Here is an 11,325-nt window from a genome sequence, read left to right as displayed (position 1 = left end):
CGGCACAATACCATAACAATGTATTTAATATTACAAAAATAATTAAAAACAATGAAAACCACGCCTTTAAGAGATAGTTTTACGGTTGTACCACGTGACCCGGCTGTCAAATATGGCACCCTCCTACTGGGTGTGAGAGAAGCGACAGCTGACAAAGGAAAGAAATCTGTCAAAAAAGGACGGCACTGATTCATATCACAACGCACCTTCGTCCGAATAACACTGCACTTATGCGGTAAGTACGCTTGTGTTTATCAACCTGGCTTTTATTTACATTTCGCCAGCAGTTTTATGCTCTGTAGCGTTATGCTAACTCGGTAGAGTCAGCTGTATTTTGCCGTTAGCTTGATGCTGCCCGAGGTTGCAGCATCTTTGACTTGCAGGAGGACGCGTTAGTCAGGGTTAGCTGGCCCCACTGGACTGTATTAGCATGGATGTAACAAAAGACTGGACATGATTGCCATGTACTTGCATAGCTGTGTAGATTTCACAGTGACTGGGTGAATGTTCACTGTGGCCATAGTTCATGACAGAAAGCTGATAAAGCATGACCAAGGTTCACTTTTAAAATAAGCCAGTATGACTCATGGACTTAAATACAGTGCACACAGTCTCACAACTACTGGATTCAGTAAAGCCTGTTTATTATTTTCATTATTCTATTTTGTGGTGATTTGTATATTTACTCTTGAATGGTCACCTCACTGATTTAATGGTTCCTCTTTTTTTCTAGAGATCCTCAGCAAGTGAAAAATGCATGCCAAATGATGAAGTGTGCCAGAGAGAGGAACTGACAGAAGAAGGCCTTCATTGTTGCAGACCATCTGTTAAGATCAAACCTCCTCCCTCCCTGTGAGCCTCCATCCCGCAGCCATGCTGATCAACCCAGTGTTCGTGGAGTCCGCTGTAGTTTTGGCTGTGGTGCTGTGTGTCCACATGGCGGTCTGGAACCAGCACTCTTGGTGCAGCATAGCCCTCTTCATCCAGGCTTTCTACGTACAGCACAAATGGGACCGTCTGCTGAGATCAGGGGGCGCCGTGTTCCAGTTCCGTCCTGCGGCAAACAGCGGCATCGTCCCGGCCTCCATGGTGTTGCCTTTACTGGGCCTGGCGCTGAAAGAAAAGTGCTCTGCCTCAGGGAATGTCTATTTTGAGCGCTTCTCCATGGTGGTCACCATCACAGGCATGATACTGGCTCTGTTTCTCTCCCTGATTGCGCTGGGTATCACGAGACCCGTACCCACCAACACTTGCGTTATCGCAGGCATGGCCGGCAGTGCAATTCTCTACACGACAAAACAGACGCTGACAGTGTCTGAGGTCATTGAGGTCTTAGAGGTGCTGTTGATCTTCGTTTATCTCTGTCTGATTGTGCTTTACCTGCTGCCACGTTGCTTCACACCTGGAGAGGCGCTCCTTATTGTCGGTGGAATCAGTTTCATCGTCAACCAGCTCATCAAGCGCTCCCTGAACCTGGCAGAGGTCAAAGGTGATCCAGTGAACTATTTCCTGCCAGTCGTAGTGGTGGGTTCACTGTTGCTGGGTGTTTTTTTTGCCCTGCTCTTCTGCTTCATGGAGTCCGAGACCTGGGTGTCATCGCTTTTCTTTCACATGATGACAGCCGTTCTGGGTCTGGGAATCCTCATGCCGTGGCTCTCCCTGTTCATCAGCCGGCACCCCATCATGTGGCTGTTGGACTTTGTCATGTTAAATGACAGAAGACTCTGTCTACTGGGGTACTGGGTGTTTCTGGCTGTTGTGGCCACTTGTGTTGTGTTACACCAGAACTACCAGCGGCAGTCAGGGTCCAAGAAGCACCAGGCCTCCACTATTGTCAGGAAGTACTTCCATCTGATTGTAGTGGCCACATACGTTCCAGGGCTGATATATGACAGGCAGCTGCTCCACGTGGCGTCTGTGGGTTGCTTGGCGGTTTTCTTGTTCCTGGAGTATGTGCGTTACTTTCGGATCAGGCCGCTGGGTCAGCTGCTCAGGCAGGTGCTCACCTTGTTCCTGGATGAGCGGGACTCTGGGCCTCTTATCCTGACCCACATCTACCTGTTGCTGGGCATGTCTCTGCCCATATGGCTGTTCCCTGGGCCCTGCGCTCCCAAGGGGATACTTCCTGGTGCAGGAGGCCTGGTGCCTTATGCAGGTGTGCTGGCCGTGGGAGTCGGAGACACCGTGGCGTCTGTGTTTGGCAGCACCATGGGGGAGATCCGTTGGCCCGGCACTAAGAAAACCATGGAGGGGACTGCAACATCTGTGTTTGCTCAGATCATCGCCGTGGCCATGTTTCTCATCTTTGATGGGAGCATCAATCTGAACTCCACCTACTCATGGATTGTTGGCTCCATCACTCTGGTGGCCATGCTGGAAGCCTACACCTCCCAAATAGACAACCTCTTACTCCCACTCTACCTCTTCATCCTGCTGTTGCTTTGACTGGACAGATGGCACAAACAAAAACAGATCCCTCTGCTGTCTTCAGCACTTTCTGAGGGGAAGAAAGAATGGTGAATATGGGGGGAAACAGTGTAAGAAATATGACCATAGAAGTCCCTTTTAGGAATCAGTGGACTTGATCAAAAAGGGGAGTCGTTTTTACTAGCACAAGAAAGGAATAATTAAAAGCTGACAGCTTAATCAAGCCGGGTAATTGTTATGTCAACAAACCAATGTGGCACTAATAAAATCTACTCCTTACTTTGTGGCGGCAGACTTGATGTTAGCATGACATTAGAGTCTGCTGCCTTCAGATCACAAGTAATTTCAGTATCAGTTGCTTTGAGAAATGAGACGATCATTTCAGAATAAGTTACAAAGAAATGTGAGCAAGAGTTAATAAATATTCTTTGAGCTGCGTCTGTAGTGACGGCAGCAGTGTATGGTTTCTTTGAGTGTCACTGTCCTGACCACGAGGCACTCGACCACTAACACCAACAACTCCTGAATTATGCAACAGGAGATAGTTTAGCAAAGTGCAAAAATGTCCTTTTAAACACTTTCAGAATTCTGGACAGTACAGACGCTGCTAAATGGTACATTTTGATCATCAGTGAGAAGGTTTACGTATCTTGTCCCAAATGGATACATGCCTTTTGTATTGCCTTTGAAGAACATTATTTAAGGTTAGCTTATTGATATGTCCTTTTCTTGATCAACGTTTTTGTTATTATTTTGCCTCCCTGATGGCAATATAAAGTACTTACTGCTGAAAATATTTGCCTTAAGAAGTATATTTTCTATCACACATTACCTACTATTGTAGATGCTGTAGATGAAAGCATGGCAGCCCCTCTCAACTCTTCTTTATAAGGGCTGATTTATACTTCAATATGGCAGAAACTCATTATGCTCCTGCATGACACTAATGTGAAATTCAGTACTGTAACATGTACGTATCCTGCATTATATTTTTGTTTGGTAAATTGACTTTGCTTAGTATTTCTGAGGTTTGATGGGACAGCCCTTAGAGGTAATGTTAATATATACATTTCCCTGTGATACTGAGCCTTCAAACCCTGCAAAGTTTTGGAGTCTGTAAATATGCTTTGGGCCAAAATGATGAACATATGCCCAACTTTTTTTTTTGCAACAATTGATCCATATTATCATATTTGCTTTATAGAAATATCCTCAAATGTCATCAGGTTTTATCTCATCATTCTTAGATGAGGATGCTACAGTTTATAACCTGAAAGGTGTTTTCAGCATGAATTAATTAACAGCCTTTGGTTTATGGTCATCTGTAAAAGTTCTTTGGTGTTTTTTTTTTTTTAATTTATGTTGTAACAATTTATTAGCATGATCCTACTAGTATGTTGTTTTTCCCATCATCCTTACATTTTTTAAAATGTGATATTGCATGTTGAGTGCATCAGTGAAGAAATATAAAATTGATATGGCTCCTAATTTAATCCATTTGTTTAAAACTCATCAGACGATTGAGAAGCAGGACCTGTGTGACTGATTGAGTGACTGCCCTTTGACAACAAACTCTTTGGTTTCGCAGTTTGATGTTAAAATGAACATAAGAGGTTTTGATGTTGTGGTTATTTATCATTCATGCATCAATTTTAGTTATGTCTTAAAATGAACATACTTGAAAATAGAAATGCTTACTGTTGTTTCTGTAAAAATAGGAATCTGCCATCTCATTTTGACACAAATTTGAAAAAGATTACCTTGAACAAGAATAATGCCTGTTGGTGACAATGTTGATGAGGCGTTGCTGAATAAAAGTATATCTAAATATCCGTTGTATTGTGGGGTTGTCCATGGAAAGTTGATCAAAATGTTTATTCAGATTAATTTTCCAGTCTATTCAAAATCCTTATTTAAAAACATTGATACATTCATAAAAAAATTACATTTTTAATCACCATTAATTCTAGTATTGACTATGCTGTTGAAATAATTCTGGATCAGGCTACAAACCAGTCTACGCGTAGCTCAGAGAAACAGATGGTGTCATATTGGATATAAAACAAGCCATGAGAAATGGCAGCACCTTTTCTATGGTTAAAACAGTTCATGCATGTTGGTCCTTCTTCAGGAAAGAGAAGATCTTGTGTCTCTCCATGAACTGCAGCACCAAATGCCCAAAACATCGTTTATTTAGTGTAGAGAGGTGGGAAAGGGAGTTCTTCAGTCGGTTGCAACCTTTAAGGACCAAAGAGATGGAAACATGACAGATGGGTTAAATCTTGAGTCTTGGTGAGACAATGTAATTTTTAAAAGAAGACAACAAATTAAAAGTTGCATTCATAAGCAATGAAACATGCTAACTTTATAGATATGTATTGCTCTACGACAGACATTACTGAGTCAGTTTGATGACTCTTCTCTACTTGTGTTACTGTTAGAGTATGTTTTAGCATTTACCATTATTCCACAATTGTCACTTGTGGCCACAGTGGTCGCTGTTCAGCAAACATTATGTAGTCTCACTAAAGCTACGTTGGCTGCAAAAGTCCCGTAGTCTTGCTTTACTTTTGCTGAACAGCAGCCACTGGGGCTAAATGTAGAAATTACAAGATAATGACACATCTCTGCATGTTTGCACGCAACATGTTTAATTCTTGTTTGACTTTTGTGATAAAAGCATTGAATTGTTTAGCTGTGACATGCCAAAACAGTGTAACAGCAGCACAAGTAGAGTAGTAGTAGTGTAATATTCAGTTACACAGTAACTAGAGTTTGTTAATATTAGCTAACATTAGCTGACATTAGCCACCATAAGCTACTGGACATACCAGACCAAGTAAGGATAGCAGCAAAACCACTGTGTTGAACAGATTAACATCAAAAAATAGAGATAAAAGAAACACCACAAGGCCACCAAACTCTAATAAACTCTCACCAGTTGTCAGGGCTCCAGCAGGTGTCCTGGGATTCCATGATGTGGAAGGTGTAGACTTGGCGAGAGTCTTCTGAGGTGTTTTCAGCACTGCGATGCACCACTTCCCCGTGGATCAGGACTACACCACCTGAACACAGAGCAGTTCACGGATAGGTTGGAAATGTGCAACAGCTGATCAACTCTCACAGCTTTATTTGGTGCTACACAGTACTAAGGATGTTTTTTTTAAATCAATTAATCAAATTAATCATTTAATTTATAAAATGTAAGAAAAAAGTGAAAAATTCTTGTCACAATTTCCAAGAGCCCAAGATGGCATCTTCAAATGGCTTGTTTCTTCTGACCAACTGTCAAAAACCCAACAACAACTTACAATGATATAATCTATCAAATCCTCACATTTCAGGAGCTGGAAACAGCGATTGTTTGGCATTTTGCAGGATAATTTCCTTAAATAGTCAATCCATTATCATAAAATAGTTCATATTCTGCTGATTCATTAAAGGAATTGTTTTATATTTGGGGAATTATGTTAGATGAGAAGATCGAAACCACTCTCGTGTCTGTATGTAAATATGAAGGTACAGCAGCCAGTTAGCTTATCATAAAGACTGGAAATGGGGAAACAGCTAGCCTGGATCTGTCCAAAGGTAACAAAATCCACATACCACCACCTATAAAGCTCACTAATTAACACATTTTATCTTGTTTGTTTAATTTGTACAAAACCAAACTGTAAAAATGACAATTTGTGTTTTATATGGGGGGTTTTATGTGTGGGACAATTTATTGAAGAAAATTAATGAGTGTATTTCCAAACTGTCAAACTATTCCTTTAAATATTTAAATTACTATTTGTGTCAGGACTATACAATGCACATTGTGCATATAATGCATATAGACACTTTGCATTATATGCACAAACTCTCTGAATGCATGACAAATGCCTGCGCTTTTACAAATCACTGGATATTTTTTTCCTTTTGTAGCATACTATATAACCCCAGTACAGCCTCAGTCAGAATTCCTCAATCACCTGTCATTTGTCCATTTATATTTAAAGACACAAGTAAATTACCTTTTTTAACAGGTGTGATAACAAACTTCTCATCATCATAGGTCTGCTCTCGACCGGTGAAGTCCGTCAGGGGAAAGGTGCCCTTTGGGGTACGCACCATACGCCGAGAAATTCCACCTGGGAAAAGGTGTGGAATGTACCATAATATGCAAAAAATATGTACAGAAAAATGATCTGACATACCAAATCATACAGTATGATGGAGAAATAAAATAATAGCTGAATGATTTTTATATACAGTGTTTGGTACTGAGTGGAGTGAGTACTTTAGAAGCAACAGTGCAAGGTTAGTTATATTGTGAGCTTACTGTTGTGTGACCCAGGGATAAACCACAGGCAGCCATTGTTAACAGTGGCATCTTCCAGAGCGATCCACAGCCCGATAACTCTGCCCAGGGGCTCCGTGTACAGAAATGTGGCGTCTTGATGTGACATCACTAAGAAAACAAAGATCTACTACAAGGATATTTCATGGAAAGAATGTTTATTGCATTAATCTTTCATACAGATTTCTGTATTTTTTAAATCTATTTCATTTTCTTACCTTCCCCACCAATCCCTGGTTGCTGGAAGAGAGAGAAAGAAAAATGATATCTTATTCTGAACTACCCATATAGCATCATCTGACACTACAAGACATTTCATGGATGGATAGATGGATAGAGGGATTTTAATGCTTTACCTTAAAAATGAACATGCTTTGCAGTATCACAGGACTTACAAGACCCAGCTTCTTCGCTATGCCCTAAGAGAATGACATTTAATGTGATTGTTGGTTATTCTGTGACTCAGTGTATCATTCTCTGATATTGTTCAACAGCTCACTCACCTGAACTTTGGGTGAATGTGTAACCTTTTTGTACAATGGCTCATAGGCATGTAGTGCTAAAAGATGAAAACTGGGATTAGTTTTGGACTTTTGCAAAGCCCTTTGTGCATGAAGATTCGAAATCTTACCATGTCCGACTTTATTTAGCGACCGCTGTTTTGGTACGATGAATTCCCCTGCAAGACAAGAAATGCTTTACCCATCTAATTTGGCATTTCGCTATTAAAAAAATAATGGACAGGCTAGAAAGAATTTCAACAGAGCTCACCTTTGTCATCAAAAACTCCTTTCTCAAAGAAAAAGCGGATCTTATCTCCGCTGGTGATGAAATACTCAGCATTTCCCTGCAGGTCAAAAGGTGAACATCAGTCACCTGATCCAGCAGGGAATGACTGTATTACAGAGGGGAGACACACAACTGCCACTGACACTGACTAGACTGTTGACATAAAAGTTTGCTATTAGCCTGGGAGGAAGGACACTTGGGGTCGAAGTAAACACTGTGAGGTGGAGGGGTAATGTACCTCCAGACTACGGGAGCCTGATCATGGAGGGGAAACACTCTGACTTTCTGCATACGTAAGTGGGCATCTTACCTGCATCTTTAAGTGCAATATGATGGAAAGCATGTGTAAGAAATATTGTGAGATAAAACTGTGAGTCACTGATACTGTGTAAAAACTCATCTCACAGTGTACTGCGCATTAGGTCACCTGTGCTTTGAGCTGCTCATCATGATGGGTGGAGAAAATGGTGCGACAGTGCTCCGGGACAGCCATCCCGTCCACTATCTCTGCCATCCTTTGCCTCAGCTCGTCACACTCCTGGGAGGTCAGCAGCCCGTCTAGAACCACATATCCATCCTCCATGTACTACAAAGAGGGAGGAAAGTGCTGAAGCTATCATTGAGGAGTCGAGACATGTCCTCACTAGTTTTCTTTCATGTATATTTCCACTTTTTCACATAAAGATGCAAGTCTCAAATTTAGGCCAAATCTTGGGTGAAATGTACAGCATTTACACACTGTGCATTCTCAATGTAGAATATTTCCATTTGACAGAATGTTTTGGCCATAAAATCATGGATGGAGTCTTGGGTTTGAAAGTTTCACTCAGTGTAAATTATATAGTTTCAATTAAAAGCTGGGACAAGCTGATCTGTTTCCACTTCCACTTTCACACAAATATGCAAGTCATGTAGCAGTGGGATCTTTCTTTTATTTTTATTTAATCTTTATTTAATCAGGCAGTCTCATTGAGATTAAGATCTCTTTTCCAAGAGAGATCTGAGAACAAGAAACATTCACAGGAACACAAACACAAACAACACAACCACACAATAAACAAGGTAATTAATTAAACCAGGGGAATGTAAGACTAGTGTGAGGACAGTTTGCAGTTCATTCCATTTAAAAGGTGAACAGTACCTGAACCCAGTTCTGCCAGCATTAGTGCGTACATGAGGGACATCTAAGGTTAGGTAGTTACTGGACCTTGTGCTGTAGTTACTAGATTTAAATGAGAGATGTGAGGTAATTCGGAAGCTTCAACAGTAGAGCTTTATAGATGAATAACATGAAACGGCTATTTCTTCTTGACAGCAAGGAAATACATCCAACCGTGTGATACAGAGAACAATGATGTCATTTGTGATATAGCATAAAGCACTGTGATACACAGGATTTTACTGCTGAAGTGTTGATGAGGCAGCACGACAATACAGAATTCTATACAAGAAACCTAGTTTGATTTTTAAGTTTTGAGTCAAATGCCGAATGTGAATCTTGAATGATAGTCTGCTGTCAATTGGGACTAGAGCGGTAACTAAGATTTATTTTCATTATAGATCAATCTGCCAATTCTTTTCTCAATTAATCGTGTGGTCTATAAAATGTCAGATAAATTGTGCAAAAATGCCCATCACAATTTCCAAATCCCAAAGTGAGGCTATCAAAATGCTTTTTTCTGTTTAAGTAACAGTCCAAAACCCCAATTTTAAGAAGCAGGAACAAGGGAGTACTTGACATTTTTGCTTGATAAATGGCTTAAATTGATGAATTGATTGATTATCAAAATAGTCTGGGTTTAATTTGCTTTTGGATCGACTACTTCACCACCATTTCACACAAAGATGCAATTCATGCATTCTCAATTCAGTTACATAACTAATTGTTGTTATTGTATTTTATGTCTGATCCGTTTTTTTTATTATTATCATGAAGCACTTTGTGACGTCTGCTCTTGAACTAACACTAACGTGCAAAAGGTAAGAGTCTCTTGATCTCAGTATTTATGTCCTGGCTGTGTCCCTGCTTATAGTCACACTAATAGGAGAGATAAAGGTGGAAGAAAAAGTGCTCTTCAATGTCGCAATGCAAACAAAACGGCAAATGTACTCTAAAAGGCTGATCTGGTGCTTTACCAGCAAGAATAAATAGGCGTTTTGTCGTGTGGACTGCCTTTAATAGGCCACTTGTGGCTGCAGCATGTTATGTAATGAGCCTGAAATGTGCACAAACACTGTCACATAAACTACATGAATATAAACAATAAACTCTTGCAGGAATATGATACATTAGACGAAGAAAGGTCTCTACACAGCTATTACACGTTTGTTTGAATATAGCCTAATTAACAACAATATATCTGAGCATTTGCAATTAAAGTTATAGCATACAGTGCGGGATATTAGTTAGCTACAGCTCACTGTACTTTCGTTCACCTTTTGCACATCCCGATCTGTCATAAAATCCATGGTAGTCTGCTTGGAGAAGTCCAGCTCATGTGACAGATACGATGTGTATTATCCGGGTAACGTACAGCGTGAAGGGACCACTGTTAGCACTAGCTCCAAAGTCGCTGAACGTCGCCAGATGACGCCATACGCTCATTTACATATCGATGACGTCATCGCGCACTAATCTGTTTACAGTTTAGTGCAGTGAGGGAGAGATCTCCTTAATTCAAGACATATAAAACGTAGATAGAGAAATCTTTGGCCAAAATAATCACAAACTCACGATGGTGTATTTGAATTAAAAAAAACAAGTCAAACACAAATTTAAAAAATCTACAAAGGGAGTGAGAAGATCAAACGAACAATTTAAATATTTACAACTTGTAGTAACATTTTAATCCAGAGAGAAAGAGTGAGAGAGAAGCACAGGCGAACTGTTTACATGTTTACACGCTATAACATCCTAGAAAGAGTGAAGCTGTCGCACACACTGCCTGCCTGAGGAGCGGAAGAGAGACACTGTTGGCAGAAGAGCCGCAGCATGCGTGAGGATGAACTACAATATATTTGAATATATTTCTCGCCTTTTCACTGATGGTCTGAATAAGTCGCTAAATTTGTCGCTAGTCGCTTTTTAGAAATAAAGTCGCTAAGAGGGTCTGAAAAGTCGCTAAATCTAGTGACAAAGTCGCCAAATTGGCAACTCTGGAAGGCCCTGATTTCCGACCATGTGACGTGTCTAAATCAATTAAAGTGCAGAGGCAGTAATAGGATTTTGGACTTTAACTCTTTTGGTGCAAAACAGAGGCCCATTCGCGCCGCTCATGGTGGGGCTGTAGTAGCCCAGGATGACCTCTAGATGTCGCTCATGTCGTTGCTGTAACATGGAAATAAGCACAAATGAGCTACAGCACTTTCTTGTGGCCACTGATGCAGTGGTGGAATGTAACTAAGTACATTTACTCAGGTACTGTACAAATGTGAGGTTATGGTACTTGAGGATTTCCATTTCATGCTACTTTATACTTCTAATCCAATACAGTTCAGACGTAAATACTTTTTGCTCCACTTAATTTATTTGACAGTTACTTTACAGATTAAGATTTTACAAAACATACAAAACATAGATGAGTTTATATAAACGTGATGCACTGTTATAGATTAAAATACCCAACAGAATATTTAAATAATATTGATAGTTAAAATTACCTCCACCTTGATTAACAGTAAAATGCTACTAACACATGCATCAGTAATGATAATTCAGAAATATAATATATAATAGTAAACCACTCACAGGGGTCATTTTTCTGCAT

At 40.2% G+C, this 11,325-nt stretch overlaps 2 protein-coding genes across 3 annotated transcripts; one reads left to right on the top strand and one right to left on the bottom strand.

The window, feature by feature from the left end:
* The first annotated feature begins 7 nt into the window (after positions 1 to 7).
* dolk (dolichol kinase) lies at positions 8 to 4,259 on the top strand. The gene is made up of 2 exons (XM_044174475.1): positions 8 to 235; positions 734 to 4,259. Exon 2 carries the CDS (start codon positions 874 to 876, stop codon positions 2,443 to 2,445), a length of 1,572 nt encoding a protein of 523 aa, XP_044030410.1. The 5' UTR covers positions 8 to 235; positions 734 to 873; the 3' UTR covers positions 2,446 to 4,259.
* Positions 4,260 to 4,283: 24 nt separating this feature from the next.
* phyhd1 (phytanoyl-CoA dioxygenase domain containing 1) lies at positions 4,284 to 10,153 on the bottom strand. Of its 2 annotated transcripts, XM_044174477.1 has the most exons (12): positions 9,995 to 10,127; positions 8,700 to 8,780; positions 7,986 to 8,144; positions 7,541 to 7,616; positions 7,401 to 7,448; positions 7,273 to 7,328; positions 7,126 to 7,188; positions 6,988 to 7,009; positions 6,752 to 6,880; positions 6,444 to 6,560; positions 5,366 to 5,492; positions 4,284 to 4,665 (listed from the first exon to the last, which is right to left on the bottom strand). In XM_044174477.1, exons 3-12 carry the CDS (start codon positions 8,139 to 8,141, stop codon positions 4,617 to 4,619), a joined length of 843 nt encoding a protein of 280 aa, XP_044030412.1. In that variant the 5' UTR covers positions 8,142 to 8,144; positions 8,700 to 8,780; positions 9,995 to 10,127; the 3' UTR covers positions 4,284 to 4,616. The 2 variants fall into 2 exon arrangements, with proteins under 2 accessions (XP_044030412.1, XP_044030411.1); XM_044174476.1 differs by lacking the exon at positions 8,700 to 8,780 and having other exon boundaries at positions 9,995 to 10,153.
* Between the last annotated feature and the right edge of the window lie 1,172 nt (positions 10,154 to 11,325).

This window comes from Siniperca chuatsi, linkage group LG18, assembly GCF_020085105.1.
Source record: "Siniperca chuatsi isolate FFG_IHB_CAS linkage group LG18, ASM2008510v1, whole genome shotgun sequence".
NCBI lineage: Eukaryota > Metazoa > Chordata > Actinopteri > Centrarchiformes > Sinipercidae > Siniperca > Siniperca chuatsi.
Note: the sequence above shows the minus strand (reverse complement) of the source record. Positions and strands in the feature narration are given on the sequence as shown.

Excerpts from the sequence above, each read along its gene's own strand:
- dolk (XM_044174475.1), top strand. The coding sequence starts at position 874 with ATGCTGATCAACCCAGTGTTCGTGGAGTCCGCTGTAGTTTTGGCTGTG.
- phyhd1 (XM_044174476.1), bottom strand. The coding sequence starts at position 10,027 with ATGGATTTTATGACAGATCGGGATGTGCAAAAG. Across the intron at positions 8,145-9,994 it reads CAGATCGGGATGTGCAAAAG|TACATGGAGGATGGATATGT; the intron begins GTGAACGAAAGT and ends CCCTCTTTGTAG. Across the intron at positions 7,010-7,125 it reads AAAGCATGTTCATTTTTAAG|CAACCAGGGATTGGTGGGGA; the intron begins GTAAAGCATTAA and ends TCTCTCTTCCAG.